This window comes from Chrysoperla carnea, chromosome 2 (genome assembly GCF_905475395.1).
Source record: "Chrysoperla carnea chromosome 2, inChrCarn1.1, whole genome shotgun sequence".
In the NCBI taxonomy this organism is placed as follows: Eukaryota; Metazoa; Arthropoda; class Insecta; order Neuroptera; family Chrysopidae; genus Chrysoperla; species Chrysoperla carnea.
The window spans coordinates 72,793,273-72,810,924 of NC_058338.1; the positions used below are offsets into that span (position 1 = coordinate 72,793,273).

The 17,652-nt window shown below is 30.1% G+C and overlaps 4 protein-coding genes across 5 annotated transcripts; 2 read left to right on the top strand and 2 right to left on the bottom strand.

Annotated features, from left to right (window-relative positions):
- On the bottom strand, positions 1 to 3,139 carry LOC123292446 (ubiquitin-conjugating enzyme E2-17 kDa). The gene is made up of 3 exons (XM_044873112.1): positions 2,895 to 3,139; positions 2,409 to 2,694; positions 1 to 144 (listed from the first exon to the last, which is right to left on the bottom strand). Exons 1-3 carry the CDS (start codon positions 2,936 to 2,938, stop codon positions 19 to 21), a joined length of 456 nt encoding a protein of 151 aa, XP_044729047.1. The 5' UTR covers positions 2,939 to 3,139; the 3' UTR covers positions 1 to 18.
- An 884-nt stretch (positions 3,140 to 4,023) lies between these two features.
- LOC123292114 (cleavage stimulation factor subunit 2) lies at positions 4,024 to 9,149 on the top strand. 2 transcript variants are annotated; one of them, XM_044872667.1, is made up of 10 exons: positions 4,024 to 4,201; positions 4,268 to 4,346; positions 4,464 to 4,779; positions 4,847 to 4,954; positions 5,936 to 6,122; positions 6,325 to 6,481; positions 7,172 to 7,204; positions 7,327 to 7,412; positions 8,787 to 8,953; positions 9,011 to 9,149. In XM_044872667.1, the coding sequence occupies exons 1-10, from the start codon at positions 4,147 to 4,149 to the stop codon at positions 9,128 to 9,130; spliced, it is 1,308 nt and encodes a 435-aa protein (XP_044728602.1). In that variant the 5' UTR covers positions 4,024 to 4,146; the 3' UTR covers positions 9,131 to 9,149. The 2 variants fall into 2 exon arrangements, with proteins under 2 accessions (XP_044728602.1, XP_044728603.1); XM_044872668.1 differs by lacking the exon at positions 7,172 to 7,204 and having other exon boundaries at positions 4,025 to 4,201; positions 9,011 to 9,143.
- Positions 9,150 to 10,825: 1,676 nt separating this feature from the next.
- Positions 10,826 to 11,447, bottom strand: LOC123292906 (protein UXT homolog). The gene is made up of 2 exons (XM_044873620.1): positions 11,352 to 11,447; positions 10,826 to 11,279 (listed from the first exon to the last, which is right to left on the bottom strand). Exon 2 carries the CDS (start codon positions 11,264 to 11,266, stop codon positions 10,826 to 10,828), a length of 441 nt encoding a protein of 146 aa, XP_044729555.1. The 5' UTR covers positions 11,267 to 11,279; positions 11,352 to 11,447.
- A 1,221-nt stretch (positions 11,448 to 12,668) lies between these two features.
- On the top strand, positions 12,669 to 15,842 carry LOC123292907 (DNA ligase 3). The gene is made up of 3 exons (XM_044873621.1): positions 12,669 to 14,043; positions 14,128 to 15,092; positions 15,153 to 15,842. Exons 1-3 carry the CDS (start codon positions 12,843 to 12,845, stop codon positions 15,609 to 15,611), a joined length of 2,625 nt encoding a protein of 874 aa, XP_044729556.1. The 5' UTR covers positions 12,669 to 12,842; the 3' UTR covers positions 15,612 to 15,842.
- The last annotated feature ends 1,810 nt before the right edge of the window (positions 15,843 to 17,652 follow it).

Consider the following 17,652-nt stretch of genomic DNA (forward strand, 5'->3'; position numbering starts at 1 on the left):
TTAATAGAACCACCACGTTTAATCAATAAAACTTTGTTCTACACACGCCTTCACTCGTTTCTCATATTCTCTACGATTTTCTTTGTATAACTGTGCAGCCATCGAGTTCGCTGGTGAATTTGGATTTGGATCACTCAATAAAGACTGTAAAATTAAAAAAAAAAAATATATTAATTAGTTTTAGTTTTAGATTTATTAATTATAAGCGAATTTGCAAGGTCGTGACTGATTACAAATATAAATGTATATGTGAATATACTGTCTATATCAGGGGTGGGAAAACGGTCGATCGAGATAGACTGGTCGATCGCAAATGGTTCAACAGTCGATGGCATAAATTGCCCTTTCTTTTCGTTGTAGTTTGACGAATCAACAGATTTTGTTAATACATGTTTTCCATAAAAGAATTTTTAACAATATTTCCGATAAAGGGAACAACGTAAGGTGCAGAAAAGATAGCAAATTTTATGTCATTTGCTGAAAAAACAAATTTGCCTTAAATAAATTTGCAAAAATATTGGATGTTAATGATATTATAGATATTGGCATGTTAGGTGGCTCAACAGAGGGTAGATTTTCGCAAAGGTTTCTAAATCTTTTATCTGAAATTATTACATTTTTGTACACATAGCCAAACAGTTTAGTATGGAAAAAGTTGTAATGGGGGGCAGTTGTTAATCTTTTGTTAGGAAGAACTTTACAAAGTTTATATTTTTATCTTATATATGGATTGTTAGTTCTCTTGTGCTCTCCAGCAAAAGCAAGCTTTCAAACATAGGATAAGACAAGAAGGCAGAAATGATGATCAGGTTAATCCGATGTTTTATGAAATCAGTTATTACGCAGATTCAGCAACTATGTTTACAACCAATACGATAAATAACGACATTTCCGAATCAGTAGTGATTGATTCTATGTTTGATCGGTTATTTTCTATCAACTAGCAGCAGTTCATATGTACTAGATAGTCATAGAGTTTTTATCTGCAACTCAGTTAACATTAGTAGAAATTAGCATAACTACGCAACACAATAATTTTTAAAAGTCTATTTATCCAGTATAAAGTCTAGTCTATTTAGAAGTCTATTAACAGCATATTATGCTCATGAGGGCCTAAAGTTAAATATTTTTTAAAATAGGATAGGCTTAATAATTAAAATCAATCTCTTAAAGTACATTATACACTAAAAATAGAGTTTCTCCAGCTAGATTTATAGGCTACGCTTACACGGCATATTATTTGTCCGGACTAAAAATTCTGATTCCCCCAAACAACTATATATAACAGAAGCTGGGTGAACTAGGTGCCGGTCTTGGACTTGAAAGCTAACACACTTTGAACACACAGGGTGATAAAAGTGACTTAATCTCGATTAAAAATATAAGGAAACTTTTGAAACACAAGATCAAAGCAACAGCATGAAAAGGGTCTGTAGGGGCTACGATCGTTTAGTAATCCACTTGAAGCAATGTCAGTCACTCCTCGACACGAACTGCTCCACTTAAATTAGTAGGAAGGGATCTATTAATTTGGTATTTAATATTTGATAAAACCCTCAAAGCCGGAGTTACCAATCCGATTTAGTGACCCCGATTAAAAGATCCGGCTAATAAAATAAACTTATAAAAACTTGGTATATATTACACAGTATTCAGGATAGAAAGCAGCAAATATATTCGTTTAAAGACCCATAAAAAAATGTGAGTTCTTGATTTAAAGATCCTTAAGAGATCTTTCACTTTTCAATCATATGGATTTTTACTTTTGTTATTATTCAATAATAATTTTTGAAGAACACTGTCAGAATTTTAAGCAAAACATACTCTATACAATAACAATAAATATATAATAACTAACAAAGTTAATTATTTAAATGTCCAGTTTATACTGTAAATCTGTAACCCATTGAGTTTAAGAAAAGTGTTAAATAAATAAATTTTTTTTAAAATAGCGATAAATTGTTTGTATTTGAACTTTTCTTCTGTTTCATACAACTAAAAATAGATTTCTTGTGGGAAAACCCATAATTACCTAATCATACATTAAAAATAAAATTGTTTTTGATTGACTCATTGCGTAATATTGACCATAAATATATATTGCATAATTGTGCTATATTAATCAGCTAGCATAATAAAAGCCAAACTATTTTTGATTGACTCAATGTATTGCACAATCTGTCAATACGATTTTCAATCAATACTATTGTGCAATATTAATAAATGTAATCAATATTGATCATCAAAAGACCGCTTAATACGGAATATTCGACATATGAAATTTAAATGTTGTTTTGGTATACCGTTGTTTTTTGTTCATTTACAACTGATTATTATAATTTGCATAATATTTAACTGATAAATGACAAAACATTCAGAGATTTTTATCAATTTATTTATTTTTTTACCTGTATAGATGTCAATATAGCTGACACATCATATGTGGGACTCCATCGATTCTGTAAAATGTCTAAACAAATACCACCATCGGCATAAACATTCGGATGAAACATATGACTGACAAATCGAACCGTTGGTGGTTTATTAGGATATTCTTCTGTAAATTCAATAGTTAATTTAAAAGTTCCATCTTCGAAGGGGGTATCATGTGGGCCAAATATCACTGCATTCCATATCATGATATTGTTATCTGTTGGTGCTCCACTAACTCCTGTTGGGGGATCTTCTTGAAGTCTGTTATACATACAAAATGACAATACACATTTAAAAATAATTTTATATGTCATAATTTAAATATCTGATGTATTTAAGGTAATTTTTAAAGTGTATTCATTACATTTAAATTCAGATTGTTTTTGTTTCGTTCAGAATAACTGTTTCTTTGACAAGGTCATTATATTGAATTGAATTGAATAACTATAAGTACAACTAACCGTTTGAAGTCTCTCATTAGACGTCTTCGTGCAGGGGTTGACATTGTGAGAACTAACACAAATAACGCCCAATATTGTTAATTATTGTTTTAACCACATAAATAATTTGATTCAATAGTAGATTCAACTACTTGAATTTATAAAATGCCAAATAAAAGTTAGTCAGAAACACAATAGATATATTAACAGTTCACAACTTATAAACATGAAGTTAGTTCAGATTCAGTTCCTTATTCGACTGTAATTATTATTATTGTACTAGTTATTTTGTTACTATACTCTTTATCATTCAAACTCTATTCAGTATAAGCTCGAATGTGCAATATCATTTCCACCACAGACATAAATATTTTAAAAATACATCGTAATGTGTGGTTTGCAATAAAAATTATTTAAACTCCTATTTATTTTTAAAATACTTTATCCAGTCAAATTAGTCCATAAAATATAAGTAAGGTTACAAAAATTCCCATAGAGCTAAAAATTGGTATGAATGTTCAGAATACTATTATAAATGAATTGTGAAAAGTCCCCATCAACCCCCTTGTGCAAAAAATTTTATTGAGGGGGGAAGTTTGCAAAAATAGACTTTTCACGTTTTTCAGCAAAACGATGAATTTCACAGCAAAAATAGTTCAGACAAAAATATATTATAGATAATCCGATTCTCTACCAAAAGTGTCTCTACACCTTTTTTCATAAGTATTGCCATTTTCGTGATATAGCGGTTCAAAGAATTGAACAAATTATTTTTTTCGTAATACATTTTTGAACCGTTATACGTGTAAAAATATGAGGACTTATTTTTGATGAACCGCTTCTTCTTCTTGGCGCTGTCTTTTCACAGCATCAATGCTACTCTTTAGAGTATAATTTTTTCAACACTGCACATGAATTTTTACAGATGTCTGGTCTTTCAGGTGTTCCGAAAAATCACCACCTCTTTCAATACTTAAGACTAACTGACTTAATGACTTTTAATGGAATATTTTCTGTTCTGTCTAGGTCATTTTATTATAGCATCATTGCCGGTCTATATATTTAACTAAGTCTATGACTTATCTGCAACACTATTTCAAAGAATAAGCTCGATTGTATCAAATCATAATTATCGTGTTCGTTTCGGACTTGACAACAAATAAAACAGAATTTTTAATTTGTTGAATGTTGAAACTTTAATTTTTCCATAACAACACAAATATAAAACAGGTTGATTTACATTGTTTAAAAGTAAATAAACAATTACTTTAAAATGGAGAGCAACATGGATCAAAATATCATGGACAAGTCCATGAGATCGGTTTTCGGTACGATACATTATTTTCGGCATACCTTAAAACTTTTAATTTATGGCTAACAATTCTATTTTACAGTTGGAAATATTCCATATGAAGCAACCGAAGAAAAATTAAAAGATATTTTTAGCGAAGTGGGACCAGTTCTTTCATTTAAGTAAGTATCCGCACTTCTTTTAAATCTCATAATTCTCTTTTCGCATAGGTGATTTACCCAAATTTGTTTTTAATTTCAAACTTCTCCAGTAATTCGGTATACGGCATTCTGTTATAGGCTAGTGTTCGATAGAGAAACCGGCAAACCTAAAGGTTATGGCTTCTGTGAATATAAAGATCAAGAAACTGCTTTAAGTGCTATGAGGAATTTAAATAACTACGAAATAGCTGGACGTACTTTACGTGTTGACAATGCGTGTACGGAAAAGTCGAGAATGGAAATGCAAAATTTACTACAAGCACCAACAGTAGAAAATCCGTATGGTGAACCAATTCAAGCAGAGAAAGCACCAGAAGCTATTAGCAAAGCAGTCGCTTCTTTACCACCAGAGCAAATGTTCGAATTAATGAAACAAATGAAATTGTGCATTCAAGTTAGTTTAATTGAGATTAGTAATTGTTACTATTTAAAAATATTTATTGTAAATTTTAATTATTTAGAATAATCCTACAGAAGCAAGAACTATGCTATTACAAAATCCACAATTGGCATACGCTTTACTTCAAGCACAAGTTGTTATGAGAATTATTGATCCTGCTATAGCATGTGTAAGTATTTGACAATATTTTTAAGGGTTAAAAAAACCCAGCGTGGTTTACACAAACGACGTTTAAATATCTTTTTTTCTATAATATAGAAAATTACCTTTATCTTATAGAAATATACCTTTTATCTACAGGGTGGGCTATTTTAATCTATACACCTAAATATCTTGTTTTGTAGTTAAAAATACCTTACCCTTTATATAATATCAATTTTGATAATATATTTAATAATAATTTTAATTAACAAATAATGTTATCATTTATATTTATTGAAACCCGCTTGCTTCGGTGGGTTTAAAAGGAAAGACTACCGCGTTATAACCTTCACATCTATTGCACTCACTTACCCTCCTTCCATAACACTCGAAATACTTTTTATTACGAATCTAAACTATTTGGCTTTTAATATATAAATCTTCCGGTAAGGCGGGCTGGTAACTACCAGTATATTTATAAATTATTCGTTGATTGTGTAGTAGGTGAAGGGTATAATTAAATTGATCGCAGCGATGTCATCTTATAAAATTTTCAATAAATCATTCGTTTTTTTTTTTTTTTTTTTAAATATGACTAGTTTTCAATTGTTTATATGTAAATGATATAGTAATGTATGTCGTTGCTATGGAAACGCTGGAAATAATACTCAAGTTCGGTTCGAATCCAGCTAAGTAGGCGGATAACTGCTATTTTATAAATTATAAGTTGTGTTATTTTGATATATGTAAAGTTTCATTCAAATCCATCCAGTAATTTTTGGTTGAAAGCGTAGCAAATAAACTCACTTTCGCATTTATTAAGGGTAAGAATTTTAAGAAGCCCCGAAGCCGAACTCCTAGAGATTAAATTCAGTTTTCTGAGCTACGAAGATTTTAGTATATTGTAATCACGTAAAGAATTTCCCACGCCCCAAAATCTGACTTATTCCTGCAAAATATTGAAAGAAAATTATCAGTAACCATTATTTTGTAATATGAATATTTGTAGACAATGTTACATAAAGCTAATCAACCGCCACCAACTTTACAACCAGCTGAGAAAGTAGCTAATGAACCGGTTCCAATCAATTTACCAACAGCAGTAGCACCAGTAGCAGTACCAGCCCCAAGGCAACAACCTGATTTCCCATCAATGGCTGTTGCACCACATTCAAATCAAAATCCTGTATTTTCAGGTAATTTTTATACTCTATATCAATTACCTAAAACCTTATTGATTTCATCACCGTTGAAAATTCTCAGGACGTTTTTCTTGAACATCTACTTTTTCCTATTTTAACAAAATTATCGAATAATAAATAGAAAATCATTTTGAACTCATCCATCCGGGGAACAATCGCAAATTAGTAACAAGTGCAAAAATATTATTCTTTACAGCTCAAGATGTCGATTTACGTTCAATTGAACCACGACCAATAGACCCACGTTTATCTCGAATGGGCGATCAAGATATGCGAATTGCACCAACCGTAACTCAACCCATAACACCTGTACCACCACCTATTACTGGAAGTGGTTTTTCACCAGTTGATACGTAAGTAGAAAGAAAATTAGTTGATAGTAAGTTTAATTAATATTTATGTTTGATAAATTAATGGATAAAAATACCTGACATTCGATGAGGCTTGTTTTATGCTATGGAAGCTTGAACTAAGTCCAATAACCAAAATGAAGACTGTTCGTAATGCGAAATGTTTTACAATCGAAAGTGCTGATATAGAATACAGGGGCTGACAAAAGTTCCAGGGGCTAAGAAAAGTTCATGTTTGTATCTGATAAGAGATCAAGGAAAATTTATATTGCAGTTTCGGTCAAATGTTTTTGTTATTTCATAAAGGCTAACACTAATAGAAATTTGTCTCTATCTCTAACCAGAAAAAGCTCAGCTACGAACAAGAGCTTTTTTTAGCCCCTGGGGTATGTAACACCTCAGGGACCAATAGCATATTCCAATTGAAATAAAAAACCAATAGATAAAGCAAAAACTAATGCACCATTTGTTATAAAAAGTTAAATCCGGCGCTGTCTACAACTGCATAAAATTTTGCATTCCGCATTAAGTCCTAATTTCTATTTGAGTATTCAAAAGAACAAATTGTCCGATTTAATTGAAATTAATGTCGAGTATTAAATGAAAAGAAATGTAATTATTTAATCCATGTAGAGAAATTGTCTTGTTTGAACAAATTTGACATGATTTAATAATTTTTATTATTAATCTTAGCACGCTTGCAAAGACTGGAGACACTTCAGAAAGGTTAGTTTATTCATTAATATTCCCATATAAATGTGTATCATATATATATATATATATATTTTTTTTAAAATATTTATCAATAAAACATCATTTTATTTCTTTATTTTGTTATGTTTAAACAGTTTTTCACGTGATCCTCGTGCTGCTTCTACATTTACCAGTGATCCAAGACAACGTAATATAGATCCAAGACATGCAAAAACTATAGGTTAGTATCTGATATATATTATAATCGTGAAAGTTTGGATGAATGGATATTTGTTACTCTTTCACGCAAAAACTACCAAACGGATTTGGATGAAATTCGGCACAGAGTTGGATTATAGTTTCGAATAGCACATAGGCTACTTTTCATTTCGATATGATTTTTTGTATAAGTAGTGGTAGTTTAAGGGTCAAAAATGACATATTTTAATTTTTATCCCGAAAAAATGCACGGTTCCTATGGGATAGCATACAGGAACCGTGTTTATTAAAGGGTTTTGTAAAAGTTCGTGAAATAGATTTTTAGCGCATTTTTCTCTAGAAGGCTTGATTAAATTATACAATAACGATAAAAACTTTCAAAATCTCTAATCGCGGGTAACACTACGGGGCGCAGCTAGTTACTATATAAAGCTAAAATGTGGTTTAAGGTAGTTCACGCATAAAATGAAAAGATATTTTTTTCACCATTTGTAGAATGAAATATTAACAATCAAAATTAACATGTATATTTCTCGAAAATGGTTCTCACCATTTTCTTCAAAAACAATGAATTAAAACATTAATTTCTGGCGAATTTTTTGATAACAAGAAACGGTTCTTGATTTGTTAAAAATGAAAGCAAACATAAAAATTAAAAACAATTTATTTGAGGCTTAGTCAGGCTATTATGAATACTAAGTCACTCAGGCATAATAGGGTATGTAGCTAGCAGGCTCACCTCCAAATACTTCGCTCAGCCTGCCATTATTATAGCAAGATGCTCCGTAATTTACGAATCAAATAGTAGTTACAGCAAGCCCATTTTGATTACTAAGATTTTGCGCAGGGTATGCAACAGACTAAATTGTCCATAATCACAGTCATGGTCATAGACCGACTAATGCAATTGAGAAGGGTAGTTCGTCTTTTGACAGGACGTTGTCGGTTGAACTACCATCTTCATAATCATAAGATCTTAGAAAATTTAACTTGTAGGATTTGTTTGAATGATGATGAAATCTACATGTGTATTATTTGCTCCAATTATTTGAGAGTCAAAGTATAATATTTGGTCCGAAACTTTAAAACCTGGATCCCGGGACAAAGAAGTTATGTAATTTATGCGCTGCCTCTGACCACGATAAAATTTTGTAGCTTCATTTGATTAAAATAGAATCTTCCCTCTGGAAATTCTTCGTCACAAGGTCACCAGTTATTCTCAAAAAGAAAACACAAAGAACATTATAGGTTCTACTTTCTAGATATCTCTCTTGTTGCTATTATTATTAACGGCGTCTAATACTGAATTTTAATTGGTTAATGTGCTGGCGCAATCTCATTAAAGAAAGATTTGACTGTGCTATATTTTTTGTTAATTAAAAGGTTTTTGTTTCAGGAGCAGCTCCAAATACATCTGCAGCAGGTTACGCGCCAACTCCTGTAGCAGCACCAATACGACCACCTCCAAATATTCCAATATTAGCTGCCGGTTCACAATTACCAAGAATGCCAGTTGGGCTATCGCCAAATATAGGCCCATCAGGAGCTTCAGATCAAGAAAAGGTACAAAAGGTTTATTTAAGTACTGAATATTTATTTAAAATTGGATGATTGTTTTAGGCTGCTCTTATAATGCAAGTGTTACAATTATCAGATGATCAAATAGCTATGTTACCTCCAGAACAACGTACAAGTATTCTAGTATTGAAGGAACAAATAGCCAAAAGTACGCAACGTTAAATGAAGATCTACTGAGCTGAAAAATTATATAATTTTATAGTAAGCTGATTGATTTATTAATAAAATGTTCGATTTAATATTGAAGTAAATAATAATTGTTCGCCAACTTTTTAAAAATTTCAATCCTTTTCCGCCTCCCCTCTTTATACACTGCCGTCATCGATCGTAAGCCATATAATCATCGAATAAGGTACATTTTTATGTTTCTTGAGCCCTAATTACTCTCTAAATAATCCAATGTACAAAAATTTGAATGATTTTATGATTGAATGGCTAGCTTCTTATGACATTGCCCTTAGAAACCATTCTTCGTATACGATTTTATTCAAAAATTATTTAGGGATCCGATTTTTATACTTTTTGGGTCAAAATGAAACTAAAAAATCCTTTTCTAAAACGAGAAGAAAAAAAAACTTTTCTAGAAAAATCGAAATTTCTCATTTAAACAAGTAAAAATAAGCTATTGGCTGCATTCATTCTTGAAATATTCTGTGTAGACAATGTTGAATATTAGTGCTTGCATTATTTTTACTAAATTAGGGATGTTAAAAAGCCTAACACATTTATGGCGGTTTCATTTATTTTAGTTTTGAAAATTTTTGTTTCGAAGTCGTCTTGTGGAAGATTTGAATCTACCTACAAATTTTCAATTCTATCTTTTATAGTTTTGGAGAAAATGGAGCTCAAAATTTTGCCCTAATTTGCTTCTTCACGAGAAAAAATGATACTTACGAAAAAATGTTTCAAACAAAAGTTGTTTGTTATTTTATAATGAACATTTTTTACATTTAAAATTTTATTCTTTATCTACCGGTTAACAAGATGGATCTTACGGACTCAAGGCCCAATGACGTATGTTGCTCAATTAAGAACACAACTCACTTTTTACGTCCTGAGCACGCTATAAAAATTTCAGCTTGATATCTTAGATGATTTTATGAACATCCATACCAAAATTTTGTTTGTAGCATCAATATTTCTAGGCGTTACAAACTTGGAACCAAAATTAATATACCTTGATATATACTTCAAATATACGGGAAGGCATAAAAAGCGAAAAAATAAAAATACAAAAATAGGGTTCATTTAATATTCAATTTAGTAGTTTTTGAAATTTCGTCTAAAATCTTGCAGAATAAACTTTTATTTCGGAACAGACATATTTTGAAAAATTATCGTCAAATGAATTAGAACTTATATTTTTCAAGTTTCCAAGCAAGTAATTATTAGACACGAAAATTCGAACGATTGAAACGGTACCCGATTTTGGGGAAGTTAATCGGAGGCAAAAAAAATTTACGGAAATTATATTATTTACAACTCTACGAGTCATCATATTTCGTATATTATGGATGGGGAGCTGAAAATTACTTTAAAAATTGATTTTCTTTTTTATGAAGGGGTGTATGCTCCGATTTTCTAGATTCGCGCTTGATATAATCATTTTTTTAGTGATAAGGACAAATGAAATGAAAACAATCATATTAGTTAATTAATTATCAATTATAATTATATTAAAACATTCATAAAAATATAAATGAAGTAAAAAAATATTTCCATTTTGTAAAATGTGTACGATAAACGTAATGTAATCTAATTACACATAAATTATAATGATAAATTACTTTAACTTGCATTTATTATAACAATTACATAAAGTCTTGTATCTTTGTAAATAAACAAACAAATTTCTTTTTAATTCATTTTTTGCAATTCACCAATACCAATTAAACATATTTTTATTTTAGCTTTAGTCTCAATCACTAAACTTTTTAAATGTTCAACTTGTTTCATTAACATTTCAATGCGTGACTCCACATACTTGTCAGCTTCCTTTAATGGAAATTCTAAATAATATTCTAAGCCAACATGAATTATTATATTTGATACATCTTCAACGTGAGCTTCCATCATAAAGTTACATCCTACATCCATTAATGATTTTACATCTATTGAATTAGTACCATCATTTGTAGCTTTTAAATTTAATAAATGTTTTATTGTACTTTTTAGCTCGTAATATTGTGTTAATTCTTCATTTAATTTACTTAATTTGTAGTCGTATAACTTAAGGTCCTCTTTTAAGATATCGTTTATAAACGTTTCATACTTTATTATTTCTTTGTCCGTCTCCATTTTAAATAGGAATCTAAAATAAAATATAAAAAATTTTCATTTCCATTATTTGATCATTACATTTTCAATTACAAATACTTCTTACACATATAATAAATTTTACAAAATATTACAAAACTTTCGCGGCAAGATTTGACATTTTGTTGAAGTGTTTTGATTTCAGGGAATTGACAGCTGTCACCATTTTTTCCATATTTGCAATGGCTGCGTTCAAAATAGTTAAAGCAAAGCAATAGTGCGTATATTTAGCGTCGCTCTGTAAATCAGCTGGCTCTTGATATTCGAGTTACGGGGGTGATTTCTAACCTTTTTTTTGACATTTCAACTAATACCTACAAATTGACTGGAGTCGAGATATGGAGGAGTGGTAAAAAAGTTATTTTTTCTTTTTTAAACCGAACAAAACATCGATTTAAAAAAAGTTTATGTCCGACTTATATAACAGAACTTTTGAATTCGAAGTACTTGATGGTTGGTTTACTTCGAATTTAAAAGTTTGGGGATGGAAAATTGTGGTGAAATTTCATCCAAAACGGATGGCAATGAAACGTATTACTCAAGACCTCAAGAAGCGATAACTACGTTACCATCCCTTTTAAACAATATAAATCTTGTTTTGCAGGTATTTGTTGAATGAAAATGAGAAATCTCATTGTTACCGCAAAAATTTTTTTCTCAAGAAAGGTCGAATAAAAGCGGATAGCAATTTTTTCCCGCAATGCAGAGATGGTAATTAACTATCTCCTAAATTATCATGCGATTTAAAAGACGAAAATTTTTTGTTTTTAAATTTCTTGCCCGAAATTTGACTGGCAAAAAAATGTTGCTATATAAATCGGATATAACACACCCCAAGAACAAGAATACCAAGAGCCGTGCTTTAACTAAAGCTACGATTTCATGGTGATGCTTATGCCATCTAGATAAAAAGCAGCGATAAAGCTGAAAATATTTGAGCTTCAAGTAATTAACGCTGGTATCATTTACTTGACGCTAAAAATGTTATATCGAACTGAATTACAATCGATAGTATAATGTATGAAGCAGTTTTAAAATAATTCAGATGTACAGTTGCGCTTGTTAGATATTATTTAATAATTATTTATGAAATATTTTATTATAAACATATTATGTTAATATAACAATGTTTTGTGTTGATCCAAATATTTTAGGGAATAATATAGATCGATAAGTCATCTTGACGCTCAAATTTGACGCTGCTTTTTTACCTAGATGTGATTTTATCATGTAATCCATGAAGGTTATAAAGATAACCTTCAAAATGTAATCAAAGACGCTAGGAGCCAGCGTCAAGATCACCATGAAATTGCACCTTTAACTTTCTGACGAAGGGTTTCTAAAATTGACATTTAATAATTAACCATCTGTGTAAAATGATTTATAACAAAAATCAAAAATATAATTCATGTAAACTTTTAAAATAATTGTTATCTTCTAGAAAATTCGAATAATTTCTTTAAAATTTAAGCATCCGCTTAGGCTTATTTTTAATTTTTTAAAGTAATCAAGTGTTTATAACCCAGCTTTTACATGTGGATATAACGACAATATAATCATGTCTGGTAACGAAGCGGATACTGAAAATGAAGCCACCTTTTTCGTGGATCGTGCTCCTCAGGGACGTGCAGCTTGTAGAAAATGTAAAGAAAAAATTGCCAAACAAGAATTACGGTTAGCAAAATTGGCACCAAACATGTTTAGTGATGGAGGTGATAAAATGAAACAATGGCATCATGTTGATTGTATGTTCGAAGTATTATTAAAACAAAGATTAACCACTCGACGAATTGAAGGTCCGCAAGACATTGGTAATTGGGAAAACATATCTGCAGATGACCAAAATCAAATTTTAACTAAATTGGACGAATTTGAAAAAGATATGTTGCAAAAACATGGTGATAAATTTACACCACCAAAGAGATTATCACCTCAAAAACAGCAAAAACCAAAAACAATCGTGACACCCACTAGTTCGAAAGCTAATACTTCATCAGATTACAAAGACCATAAAGATAATCAATTTCGTGAATTTCGACGTTTATGTACTGACATAGCAAATGTTAGCAGTTATTTAGAAAAAACAGCCCTAGTCAAAGAATTATTTGAAAAAGGCCGTGATGGAGATGGTTTTAAAGGTGATATCGCACAATGGTGTCGTTTACTATTACCAGCTGCACATAAGCGAGTATTTAACTTACAAAACAAACAATTGGTGAAATTATTTAGTCGAATATTTGGTGCGGATGTCGATGATATGATGGAACACTTAGAACAAGGTGATATTTCAGAAACGATTAAAGAATTCTTTGAACAAAGTCAACGTATTCAACCAACTAAAAAAAGTGAATTAACAATGGATGAAGTTGAAGATTTCCTTGAGGATTTATCAAAAGAAACGACTGAAGATCGACAAATATTTTTACTTAAAAAAATTGTAAAAAGATGTACAGCTAACGATTTATTAACAATTATACGATTAATTAAACATGATTTACGAATGAATGCGGGTCCAAAGCATATATTAGAAGGTGTACATCCAGACGCTTATACAGCATTTCAATCTACACACGATTTAAACGGAGTAATTGCACGCACTACAACCAAAAATATCGGCACGAAAATATCATTAATGACACCTGTATTGCCGATGTTAGCGGAAGCATGTAAAACGATTGAACAAGCAATGAAAAAATGTCCGAATGGAATGTATTCCGAAATAAAATACGATGGTGAACGAGTTCAATTACATAAGCAAGGTAACAATTTTAAATATTTTAGTCGTAGTTTAAAACCTGTTATGGAACATAAAGTGAAACATTTTAAAGATTATATTCCGTTAGCGTTTCCACATGGCGAGGATTTGATTCTAGATAGTGAGATATTAATGATTGATACGGAGACTGGTAAACCGTTACCCTTTGGAACGTTGGGTGTACACAAACAAAATGAAATTGAAAATGCAAATGTTTGTTTGTTTGTCTTTGATTGTATATATTATAATGGTGAGGATTTATCACAAAGACCGATTAAGGAGCGAAAGAAAATACTTAACGATAATATGACTGAAATAAAAAATCATGTTATGTTCTCGGAATTAAAATTCATTAATAAACCTGATGATTTAGCAGTCATGATTGCATACACTTTACGGCAAGGTTTAGAAGGCTTAGTATTGAAAGATTTGAACAGTATATATGAACCAGGCAAACGACATTGGTTAAAAGTTAAAAAAGATTATCTATTTGATGGTTCAATGGCTGATACTGCGGATTTAGTTGTTCTTGGGGCATGGTTTGGTACAGGTAAAAAAGGGGGTATGATGTCTGTATTTCTGATGGGTTGTTATGATCCACGTACAAAAAAATGGTGTACAGTAACCAAAGTCCATACAGGACACGATGATGCAACATTAGAACGCTTACAAACTGAATTGGAACCTAACATGATTAAAATAAGTTGTGATCCAAATAAGGTTCCAAATTGGTTAAATGTAAATAAAGTAATGGTACCGGATTTTATTGCAAGAGATCCGTGTAAGCAACCTGTATGGGAAATTACCGGTGCTGAATTTTCCCAACAAGGTGTACATACAGCGGATAAAATATCAATACGATTTCCTCGTGTTACGAAAATACGTGATGATAAAAATTGGGAAACTGCAACATCTTTACCAGAATTACGGGAATTAGTTGAAAAATCTAAACAACATATGGATGATACGTTGTTTGAAAAATTACAACAATATACATCATCGAAAACTTTTGATATTTCTAATATAGTAACACCGAATTTCGATGATGTTATTGTTAAAAATTCGAAAAAAGTTAAAAATGATGAAAAGTTAAAAGATTCGAAAAAAATAAAGTTAGAAGTAAATAATGATGAATATTCGAAAGAGAACTTAAAAGCTTCGATAAAAATAAAGTTAGAAGAAAATGCAATAAAAAAAGATGCAAAGAAAAGAAAATTAAAAAATTTATTGGAATCACCTTCGAAAATTATTAAAACCGAATTTAAACAGGCACCTAGTCAACCATTTCCAGATGTCTTTTCGAATATCAAACTGTTTGTATCAAAAAGTTTATCGAAGATCGAAAATAAAAATACTTTGTTAAGATATTTTGTTGCTTATGGTGGTACAATCTGTAACAAACCTCAAGAAGCCCAATATGTTGTACATGGTGAAAATGAAATTGATAAATTATCTAAAAAATATTTACCAATAAATACAGCTGTCCACGTTAACACTAAATGGCTTATGAATAGTATATTTAAAAAGAAAATTCAACAGCCTCGTTTATACATGGTTACTTTAACAAGCTAAGTTAGTGGCTATAGCTGTTTGTTTCTATTAGAAATTTGCGATTTGCAGTCTTAACTACACAGCTAACAAGATTACAACTAAAATTTCGAGTTAAAATGAAAAATGTTTTTAAAATCGATCTCTTCCTTAATTTTGTATGAATTTCATTTACGTTTTTATGATAAATTTGAAAGGTATACAGGGTGATTCATGATTATATCGACAAATTTCATAGTAACGAAGCGTTTTTGTACCTCCATTTTTTGATTAAAATGTTTATTTTAATGTCCCCTACAATAAAGTTTTTTTGTCAGTATCCGAAGTTTGAATTAAAATTATCAATATTGATAATTTTAATTCCGTAAAATGGTAATATTTTAAATTTTGAAAAAAAGTTTATAAAAGATATAGAATTATTGTGTTATAGGGGCTCATATTTATAGTTCTTACTGAAATCATTCTTCTCAGTGGAAAAAATGAAAGCATTGGTTAAAAGACAAATGGGTACACCAAAGGATCGAGTTGTCCCAATTTAAATTCTTTGCCATTTTATTTATTCAGCAGAAATATTGGTATTTAGTAAAGAGGCTTATCAATATTATAGAAATAAATAAATGCAACCAGGACGCGTATTTAAATCGAATTAATGGTAATAAAATTAATTGTAAATAAGCAATTGCAAAAAACTTAAGATTCTATTTTTATAAATTTTAATTTATTTTTTTAATATTGTATAAAACCGTTTTTAGTGTTAAATTATATGTATTAGTTTTAATTTTTTTTGGGATTAATGAAGATTTTTCGTGGAGAAACAGCTATTTTGTACGTTAAAGCATGGATGTCAATCGTGGGTTACATGAAATACATCATGTTTTATTTATTACATATTGTACGACTTACTTTTAAACATTTGTTATTATTTTGTTAACTGTTTTATATTTTATAATATAATCATTATGGAAAAAAAGCTGTTCATGTGAATGCGACTCTATGGTCCACATCATCAAACTTCCCCGATAATAAATATTAATATGGATTTTTTTTAAATCAAAAATGTGTAGTTTAGAGGTTTAAATATAACACGCGTTTTGTATACAAGAAGTCTTTCTTGAAGAACATATATATATATATATATATATTAACTTTATATGTAACAAAACGCGTGTTATATTTAAACCTCTAAACTACACATTTTTGATTTAAAAATAAATCCATATATATATATATATATATATATATATATATATATATATATATATATAAGGACGTGAAACTTCAGTAGAGAGGGTAGCAGGAAAAAAGGCGACTATCTGGGCGAATTCTAGTCTTCGATTTTTAACATGTCTAAAAAAATTTTGGTTTCGGCCAAAACTGACACAGATACCGAAGAGTCAGTTTCGGTTTCTGCGCCTTCTATTTCAAAAACGGTACAACGTACAAAAAAAAAGTTTAAAACAACTTTTATAATAAATGTTAATACGATTGAAAGTAGAAGAAACGAGATATTCACAAAAAACTGATTTTCGAGACCTTTGACCTTAAATATCTAAGGACGCGCACACGTGATCATATGTGAGACAACATTTGTACCATCATAATAAAGGTTTGTACAAAAATTCAGCTTATTCCGTTAAATTCCGAGGTGAAACCCTAAGATGATTGGAGAAATATATATATGTTCTTGTCTTTATTATTATTCAAAAAACACGATAATTTTAACGTGGAATTTTATGAAGAAAAATACAAGATTAATTTTATTTAAAAAAATATCTTTTTTATTAAAACATTATTTTTAAATTAACAACAAAAAATATATGTTACAGACATCACAATTAAAAATTATTGATTGGCACATAATTAAAATTTACGTATAAATTTGTCAAGGGATTGCTTGAGAACACAGTTAAACAGAACATAAAACGTTTTTTAATACACAGAAAATGACAAAAATACATTGGATTATAAACTCCGTGAACCGGACACCCATAATGAATACAATTCATTTTTTCATAATTAATATAATAGCACATAGTCGCTGCATTCCAAACCGGCTCCTAACTGA